The sequence below is a fragment of the Mandrillus leucophaeus genome, unplaced genomic scaffold (genome assembly GCF_000951045.1).
Source record: "Mandrillus leucophaeus isolate KB7577 unplaced genomic scaffold, Mleu.le_1.0 Scaffold200, whole genome shotgun sequence".
Taxonomy (NCBI): Eukaryota; Metazoa; Chordata; class Mammalia; order Primates; family Cercopithecidae; genus Mandrillus; species Mandrillus leucophaeus.
In genome coordinates, this window is record NW_012102033.1 from 994,720 (window position 1) to 1,004,684 (window position 9,965).

Below are 9,965 nucleotides of genomic sequence, written 5' to 3' on the forward strand. Positions count from 1 at the left end.
GCTCTTTCAGCAGGCTGGAGTGCAGTGGTGCGATCTTGGCTCACTGCAACCTTCACCTCCCGGATTCAAGTGATTCTCCTGACTCAGCTTCCCGAGTAGCTGGGATTACAGGCATGTGTCACCACACCCAACTAATTTTTGTATTTTTAGTAGAGACGGGGTTTCACCATGTTGGCCAGGATGATCTCGATCCCTTGACCTCATGATCCACCCACGTTGGCCTCTCAATAGTGCTAGGATTACAGGCAAGAGTCACTGCATCCTGCCTCTTTGATATATTTCAAGAGAGCTATTCAGAGGAGCTGCAAGCAACAGAATAGCTGAATAAGATCTTGTGGCGAGATCTGCATCATGGAGCAATTCTGCATTGGTGAAATAAACAGCCAGGCTTTCTGTGGTGCATCCACACTTGTCTGGATGTAGGAAGGACTGGCTTGAAAGACAGAGACAGACTGAGAGTCTGACACCTTTGGGGCTCTGATAGAAACTTACTTTTTCTGGTGCAGTGGCTCACGCCTGTAATCCCAGCACTTTGAGAGGCAGAGGTGGGCGGATCATGAGGTCAGGAGATCGAGACCATCCTGGCTAACGTGGTGAAATCCTGTCTCTACTAAAAATACAAAAAATCGGCCAGGCGTGGTGGCGGGCACCTGTAGTCCCAGCTACTCGGGAGGCTGAGGCAGGAGAAAGGCGTGAACCCAGGAGGTGGAGTTTGCAGTGAGCCGAGATCGCGCCACTGCACTCTAGCCTGGGCAACACAGCGAGACTCATCTCAAAAAAAAAAAAAAAAAAAAAAGGAAAGAAAAGAAAAAGAAAAAGAAAAAGAAAAAGAAACTTACTCTTTCTGGATGGGCGGGGTGAGGTGGCTCACACCTATAATCCCAGCACTTTGGGAGGCCAAGGCAGTGAATTATTTGAGGACTGGAGTTTAAGAGCAGCCTGAGCAACATGGTGAAACCCCATCTCTACAAAAAATGCAAAAATTAGCCGGGCGTAGTGGTGCACATCTGTAATCCCATCTATTCAGGAGGCCGAGGAATGAGAATCACTTGAGCCCAAGAGGCAGAAGTTGCAGTGAGCTGAGATCACACCACTGTACTCCAGCCTGGGTGACAGAGCAAGACTCTGTCTCAAAACAATTTTTAAAAAGGCCTGACGCAGTGGTTCATGCCTGTAATCCCAGCACTTTGGGAGGCCGAGGCGGGAGGATCATCTGAGGTCAGGAGTTCGAGACCAGCCTGGCTAACATGGTGAAACTCTGTCTCTACTAAAAATACAAAAAATTAACCAGGCTTGGTGGCGTGCACCTGTAATCCCAGCTACTTGGGAGGGTGAGGCAGGAGAATTGCTTGAACTCAGGAGGGGTGGCTGTAGTGAGCTGAAATCATGCCACTGTACTTCAGCTTGGGCAACAAGAGGGAAACTCCATCTCCAAAAAAAAAGAAAAGGAAAGAAAAGAAACTTAAATTTATTCTTTCTGAGAGCCCCTACCCGTGAGGGTTTCATCTGCATTAAAAGACTGCCCTCCTTAGCCAGGCCTTTTTTCCCTCTTGCATAACCTGTCTCGCCAGTCTCCAAGCCCTGATTCTTCCTTAACCTCAAAGTGATATAAAAACTTCGCCAGACATGGTGGCTCAGCCAGGCGCAGTGGTTCACACCTGTAATTCCAGCACTTTGGGAAGTTGAGGCGGGCAGATCACTTGAGGTCAGGAGTTTGAAACCAGCCTGACCAACATGGAGAAATCCCGTCTCTACTAAAAAATACAAAATTAGCCAGGCATGGTGGCGCATGCCTGTAATCTCAGCTATTCAGGAGGCTGAGGCGGGAGAATCGCTTGAACCCAGGAGGCAGAGGTTGCAGTGAGCCGAGATCGTGCCATTGCACGCCAGCCTGGGCAACAAGAGCGAAACTCCATCTCAAAAACTAGCTTCAGCCATCTGGCCCTTTCTCTGGGTTTGCGTATTTTCTGTGAGTCCCATGTGCACATAATAAAATGTGTACTCCTTTCTCCTGCTACCTGGCTATTATTAGTTTGATTTATATAGACGCAAATGTTTTAATCTCCAGGGGAAACATTTTAACTTCCCTACAGTTCTGGCACAGTGAGCAGGATGCAAATCAAATCGCTCTGTTTCGGAGTCTACAGATGGTTTTCTGGGACAAATGATAGCCAGCAGAAAAAGGTAAGATTTCTTACCAAAAGTCAGCACCTTGGATCTCTGCCTGTGTGACCCAGTCCAGTAAAGGTGGTAAAAGTCTTTGTCTTTTTCCCTTTCCAAAATTGGATTAATGGGAAAAAACGTATGTGAACCAGTTTGCTTATAAAATAAATTGGTGGGCTGGGCACAGTGGCTCATGCCTGTAATCCCAGCGCTTTGGGAGGCTGGGGCTGAAGGATTGCTTGAGACCAGGAGTTCAAGAGCACCCTGAACAACATAGCAAGAGCCATCTCTGCCAAAATTTTATTTTTTATTTATTTATTTATTTATTTTTATTCCAAGACAGAGTTTCACTCTTATTGCCCAGGCTGGAATACAATGGCACGATCTTGGCTCACTGCAACCTCTGCTACCCAGGTTCTAGCGATTCTCCTGCTTCGGCCTCCCAAGTAGCTGGGATTACAGGCATGTGCCACCACGCCTGGCTAATTTTTGCATTTTTAGTAGAGATGGAGTTTCACCAAGTTGGTCAGGCTGGTCTCGAACTCCTGACCTCACGTGATCCTCCTATCCCGGCCTCCCAAAGTGCTGGGATTACAGGCGTGAGCCACCCCACCAAGCCTTCTAAAAATTTGGAAAATAGCCAGGCGTGGTGGCGTATGCCTGTGGTCCCAGCTACTTTGGAGGCCAAGGTGGGAAGATCAGTTGAGCTCAGGAGATAGAGGCTGCAGTGAGTCACAATGGTGCCACTGCACTCCAGCCTGAGCGACAGAGCAAGACCTTATCTCAAAAAAAGAAAAAAAAGACTTGTTTCCCCATCTACCTCTACTCTTTCTTCCTTTTGTCTCCTTCAATAGCACATGAAGAGACTTAAAAGAGACTTTTAGTGATTCTGAGATCCCCTGAGCCCAGCCAAAGCACCACAGACCTCCTTTTTGGGGTCTTCTGTCTTCCTCATGGAGCCCCAAGAGTCGAGGGTGGGGTCTAATCCTCTGCTCTCTTTTGCACTAAACTCCCTGATCTCTTTGGCTTTTGAAGGTCCAAGAGTTACTTTCTTCTCTTTTTGTTTGAGAGGGAGTCTTGCTCTTGTTGCCCAGGCTGGAGTGCAATGGTGCGATCTCGGCTCACCACAACCTCCGCCTCCTGGGTTCAAGCGATTCTCCTACCTCAGCCCACCAAGTAGTTAGGATTACAGGCATGTGCCACCATGCCTGGCTAATTTTGTATTTTTAGTAGAGACAGGGTTTCTCCATGTTGGTCAGGCTGGTCTCGAACTCCTGACCTCAGATGATCCTCCCGCCTCGGCCTCCCAAAGTGCTGGGATTTTTTTTTTTTTTTTTTTTTTTTTTTTTTTTTTTTTTTTTTTTTTTTTTTTTTTTTTTTTTTGAGATGGAGTCTCGCTCTGTCGCCCAGGCTGGAGTGCAGTGGCCGGATCTCAGCTCACTGAAAGCTCCACCTCCGGGGTTTACGCCATTCTCCTGCCTCAGCCTCCCGAGTAGCTGGGACTACAGGCGCCCGCCACCTCGCCCGGCTAAGTTTTTGTATTTTTTAGTAGAGACGGGGTTTCACCGTGTCAGCCAGGATGGTCTCGATCTCCTGACCTCGTGATCCGCCCGTCTCGGCCTCCCAAAGTGCTGGGATTACAGGCTTGAGCCACCGCGCCCGGCCGTGCTGGGATTACAGACTGCACCTTGCCGGGCCCACAAGGGTTACTTTCTAAAGAAAGAAAACACTTGACTTTTTGTCATGGGATAACTAAGTAGTTACTGGCAATAGCTATAATTTTGAAAATAATTGACAAGGTTGGAATTAATGGTTATTACCACTGGGGGCAAATTCTATCCTCCTCATTTCTTCATGTATTTAGATAAGATAAGACTCAGATTTCTGATCGAGCCAAGCAGAACTGACAGTAAAGTGTGCCTTGCAGCCCAGGCTGAGTGTGGGAGCTTTTGACAGCCTGTCCCTGGGGCATTTCCCTCTTGGGCTTTGCCACTGGTCTAAGGGATCAGGGATTCAGCCTAGGAATGGGATCCTTGATTTCTGGGATCCAGGAGCTCCGCCTTCCAGCTGTGCCTGCTTTTTATATAGGTGAGGCTTAGGCCAGTCCTGGAAACTCCACGCGCTTTCTCAGCTTTTTCTGTAAATGGACTCAGTAATCTAGTTAAAAATCAGAAAGTAGGGCCGGGCACGGTGGCTCACGCCTGTAATGTTCAGCACTTTGGGAGAGGGTGGGGTTTCCCCCGACAGAGGCGGGCGGATCACCTGAGGTCTGGAGTTCCAGACCAGCCTGATTAACACAGAGAAACACCCCCTGCTCCCCCTCCACCGCCCCATCTCTACTAAAAATGCAAAATCAGCCAGGCATGGTGGCGGGCGACTGTAATCTTAGCTACTCAGGAGGCTGAGGCAGGAGAATCACTTGAACCCGGGAGATGGAGGTTGTGGTGAGCCAAGATCACGCCATTGCACTGCAGCCTGGGTGACAAGAGCTAAACTCCGTCTCAAAAAAAGAAAAGAAAACCAGAAAGTAGGCCAGCACGCCTATAATCGCCAACACTTTGAAGGCTGGAGGTGGGAGGCTCTCTTGAGGTCAGGTGTTTGAGATCAGACTGGGCAACAGAGGGAGAACCAATCTCAAAAACAAAAAAAGAACTTACATTCTTTCTTTCTGCCTTGAGATATAAATTGATATCCTGTTTCCTTTAAAATTTGGCTGGGCCCGATGGCTCACGCCTGTCATCCCAGTGCTTTGGGAGGCTGAGGAGGGCAGATCCCTTGAGGCCAGGAATTTGAGGCTAGCCTGGGAAACATGGCGAACCCCATCTCTACTAAAAACACAAAAATTAGCCAGGCATGGTGGAGCACGCCTGTAAATCTCAGCTACTCAGATGGCTGAGGCACAAGAATCTCTTGAGGCCAGGAAGCAGAGGTTGCAGTGAGCTGAGATCGAGCCATTGCACTCCAGCTTGGGTGACAGAGCAAGACTCTGTCTCAAAAATAAATAGGCTGGGTGTGGTGACTCATGCCTGTAACCCAGCACTTTGGGAGGCTGAGGCAAGAGGATCCCTTAAACCCAGGAGTTCAAGACCAGCCTGGGCAACATAGTGAGACCCTGTCTCCACAAAAAAATACAAAAATTAGCCAAGTGTGGTGGTGAGTGCCTGTGGTCCCAGCTACTTGGGAGGCTGAGGCGGGAGGATCACTTGAGTCCAGAAGGCAGAGGTTGCAGTGAGTTGTGTTTGCACTATTGCACTCCAACCTGGGTGACACAGCGAGACTGTCTCAAAAATAAACACATAAATATTGTAATAGTGCATATATAGAAACCTCATCTCTGGCACTCGGTATCGGCACTGCAGATGAAGTACGGGAGATGACTGATATTCAGTAATGATGCTGGGAGATTTGGTTTTCCATATAAAAATATATACATTTAATATATTTATATACACACACACACCATCTAGGTTTGTGTAAATATACTCTATGATGTTCATACAACATGAAATTGCCTAATAACACATTTCTCAGAACACATCCCTATCGTTAAGTGACCCATGACCATATTGTTGAATGAATCAAAGTACTTCCAGATTTTTACTTACTGGGACAATGTCCATGAAATAATCTCCAGGACCACTGGCCCTGTGCCAAGGACACTGAAACCTTTAGTCTCTAAGCTGCTTTCCTGCTGAGCCATGGGGTTCTCTTTTTGCTCCAACATGGTGAAACCCCGTCTCTACTAAAAATACAAAATTAGTAGGGAGTGGTGGTGGGTGCCTGTAATCCCAGCTACTCAGGAGCCTGAGACAGGAGAATCACTTGAACCCGAGAGGCGGAGGTTGCAGTGGGCTGAGATCGTGTCACTGCTCTCTAGCCTGGGTGACAGTCTCCGTCTCAAAAAAATAAAACAAGGAAACTTGACCAGGGACTTGTCACAAATCAACCCAAAAGAAACACATGCTGTGCACTGAATGCTATCTGAGGTGCCGGGGTATGCAATCCCATTCTTTAGGGGACTTAAGTGGCTCCTGTCCTGCTCGGCTTCCTTTTGTCCCCTTCGGGTGAGGGACAGAACGGGCTTTTAGGTGTCTGTCCAACTTCTGCTTTGGAATTTGCAAATGCAGGAAGAAACTCAGTAAATATTTATTGATGAATTAGTGCAACTTCTTGTTGGCAGCTTGCCAGCTTCTGCTTGGGCTTTTGTAATGTGAAAGCTGTTGAGTGGGCACAGTGGCTCACACCTGTAATCCCAGAAGTTTGGGAGGCAGAGGTGGAAGGATCACTTGAGGTCAGACCAGCCTGGCCAAAACGGCAAAACCCCATCTCTACTACAAATACAAAAATTAGCTGGATGTGGTGGCAGGTGCCGATAATCCCACGTGGGAGGCTGAGGTGGGAGGATTGCTTGAACCCAGGAGGCGGAGGTTGCAGTGAACTGAGATGGCGCCCTGCACTCCAGCCTGGGCGAAACAGCCATCGCACTCAGCCCTCCTCCTGCTTTTTTGTTTTTGTTTTTGTTTTTATGTTTTTTCCTTTGAGACAGAGTCTCACTGTGTCACTTGAGGTGCTCTTCCCTTACCCACTGAATGTCCTCAGGAGATCACGTATCAGTTAAACTGCTATTTTGCCTCTTAGTACACATGCTTGTACCCATTCACCCAACTCCCAAGATCTTATTGGGAAGCTGCTCATCACCAGCTTTGGGGGTTTTCTTTTTCTTTTTCTTTTTTGAGACAGAGTTTCTCTTTTGTTGCCCAGGCTGGAGTGCCATGGCACGATCTCAGCTCACTGCAACCTCTGCCTCCCAGGTTCAAGCAATTCTCCTGCCTCAGCCTCCCGAGTAGCTGGGGTTACAGGCATGTGTCACCACGCCTGGCTAATTTTTGTATTTTTAGTAGAGACAGTGTTTCACCATGTTGGCCAGGACTCCGGACCTCAAGTGATCCACCAGTCTCAGCCTCCCAAAGTGCTGGGATTACAGGTGTGAGCCACCACGCCCAGCCCTTCCCCCACATTCTTTCATGATAAGGCCCACTAACTCTAAAGCCAAAATTCCTAGTTGCCCAGAAAATCGAGTTCCCCTGCCCTTTAGGGCAGGGATGGCTTCGTCCCGGGACGTGAATGCAAAATATCTGGGCTCTGTGCTACCAGTGCTGCCAGGAAGGAGAGGGCAAAACTGCATTTCCATTGTAAAGCGATGCCAATGTTCGGCGTGCTGCATACATGTCAGCAGCCGACGCCTCCCACGCGGTCACAAGGCACTGGCTCTAAGCGAATTTGCTTAGCTCCCACCAGCTGCTCCCGGTGTTTAATTCTGAGGTTTGTGCATTTTGTGGTTGACATACTAAGGCACAGAGGTTGAGTCAATTGTCCAAACTCACTCAGCTATGAAGTAGATAAGCCTGGATCCAAACTGTGTGAGGGACCATGAGTCCATGCCCCGCACGCCCCACTCACTGCCCCTAGGGTCAGAGGATGAGGGCCAGGCACATGCAGGGCTAGCTAGAGGCCATTCTGTCCAGCCTGTCCAAGGTCAGCCGCAAGGCCCACCCACTCTGGCAGGAAGACCGCTTGCGGCCTAAAGACCATGTTGAAGGGGGAGTTGGGCAGGGTGAAGTTGGCCAGGTAGACGGTGTCCCCACCTGCGAGGTAGGCGGCCCAGACCCCGAAGGTGCCCACAGTGATGATGGTGTGGTTGCACTGTGTGAGCAGCGCGAAGTCCTTGGCAGGTGAGCCCTGGAGGCCATTGCCAGCGAACACCACGTCCCCAAGGGAGTTGTTGATGCTGTCCCGGCACCAGGCCATGTCATCGCTGGTGACCACAAAGACTGGGAGGCGGCAGCGGGCCCGGAACCAGTCCAGGGCCCGCTGCAGGTAGCCCCGGTCGGCCAGCACCCCCTTCCATACACGTGGCATGACATGGACATAGTCCCCTCGGCGAACATGGACCCCTACAAAGGTGCCCGGCCGGCTCCCGTTCACCTGCAGGCCCCGCAGGAACTTCTGGGCCTCCTCACGCACGTGGTCATGCAGGGTGAACTCCTGGAGGATCTCGTGGCGGAGGTGGTGGTAGAAGGTCCAGGAGCAGGGGTAGCCCGTGAGGCGGACATAGCGCCCAGGGATGTGGCGGTACTTCTCCTCCATCCAGTCGTTCAGGTGGTAGTTCTGCCAGGGGATCCTGCTGGCTGTGGTGCTGTGCAGCACTGGCAGGGTGATTCTGAAGATGGGGGCCAGGGTGCTGTGCATCTGGACTGGGATGAAGGCAGGCCGCCCGTTCATCTTGGCCAGGGCATACAGCGTGGCATACTCACCCATCTGGTTCCCCAGGCGGCCCTTGGAGTTGATAGTGAACAGCCCCTCTTGGGGGAGGTGTCTCGGTGCCAGGACCACATGGGCTGAGTATGCCCAGGGCGCGGGCACCAGAGTCAGGCGCTGGTGGCAGTGAAAGATGATGGACACCACAAAAATGGCAAAGAGGAAGTAGAAGGTGGAGAAGGAAGGGCAGGTGGCCCAGAATCCCTTGATGGCTGCGGGGAGGAGAGAGGACATGGTCAGGAGGGAGGGCTGCGGGGACAGCAGTCTCTTCACCCACCCCCTGTCAAAGTCATTCATTCACTCAATCCATCCAGGCCTCTGTCCTGAGTGCCACAGGGCATGGGAGGCCTCAGAGCACAGACCCTGGGGTCTTCCCACCCAAGACTGAGTTCCAGCTGGAATTCCCAGGCTTACCAGCACCTTACAACTTCAGCCAAGTTACTGCACCTCGCTGAGCACAGTGGCTTGTTCCTGTAATCCTGGCACTTTGGGAGGCTGAGATGGGAGGATCACTTGAGCCCGAGTTCAAGACCAGCTTGGGCAAAAAAAGTAAGAACCTATCTTTACCAAAAAAAAAAAAGAAAAGAAAAGTGTTTTAAATTAATCAAGCGTGATGGCACGCACCTGTGGTCCCAGCTACTTGGGAGGCTGAGGTGGGAGGATTGCTTGAGCCCAGGAGGTTGAGGCTGCAGTCAACTGTGATTGTGCCCCTGCACTCCAGCCTAGGCAACAGAGCAAGACCCTGTCTCAAAAACAAGAAGTTACTGAGTCTCTCTGAGTCTGTTTCCTCACCTGTTAAATGCGTTATGAGTATACGGAACCATTGGAAAGTGTCAATATTCAACCTGATTTTACCTACACTTACGGCCATTTCTTTTACTTTTACTTTTTTTTTTTTTTTTTTTCCTGGCGATGGAGTCTTGCTCTGTCACCCAGGCTGAAGTGCAGTGGCGTGATCTCGGCTCACTGCAACCTCCACCTCCCGGGTTCAAGCCATTCTCCTGCCTCAGCCTCCCGAGTAGCTGGGATTATATGTATGCACCGCCACGCCTGGCTAATTTTTGTATTTTTAGTAGTGACAGGGTTTCACCATGGTGGCCAGGCTGGTCTCGAACTCTTGACCTTGCGATCCATCCACGTCGGCCTCCCAAAGTGGTGGGATTACAGGCGTGAGCCATCGTGCCCAGACTACTCACGGCCATTTCTATGATTCTACCTCACAGAACTACCTCATGGGGTTGCATGAAGATTAAATGTGATGATTTTGTAAAGCAGTGCCTCGCACGCAGGAAATGCCCTGTACATGTTGGAAAACCAATGCCTGCAGTGACCAGGCAGGTGCAGTGGCTCACACCTGTAATCCCAGCACTTTGGGAGGCCGAGGCAGATGGATCACCTGAGGTCAGGAGTTCGAGACCAGCCTGGCCAACATGGCGAAACCCCATCTCTACTAAAAATACAAAAATTAGCCGGGCGTGGTGGTG

General features: G+C 50.2%; 1 protein-coding gene across 1 annotated transcript in view; it reads right to left on the reverse strand.

The window, feature by feature from the left end:
* Positions 1-3,524: 3,524 nt before the first annotated feature.
* The window catches only part of LOC105539183 (galactoside 2-alpha-L-fucosyltransferase 2-like), a 50,143-nt gene continuing 43,702 nt past the window's right edge, over positions 3,525-9,965 (reverse strand). The window contains 3 exon segments of the mRNA XM_011979367.1: positions 3,525-3,594; positions 6,943-8,044; positions 8,047-8,693. Of these exon segments, the coding sequence (XP_011834757.1) occupies positions 7,973-8,044; positions 8,047-8,693 (719 nt within the window). The 3' untranslated portion in view covers positions 3,525-3,594; positions 6,943-7,972.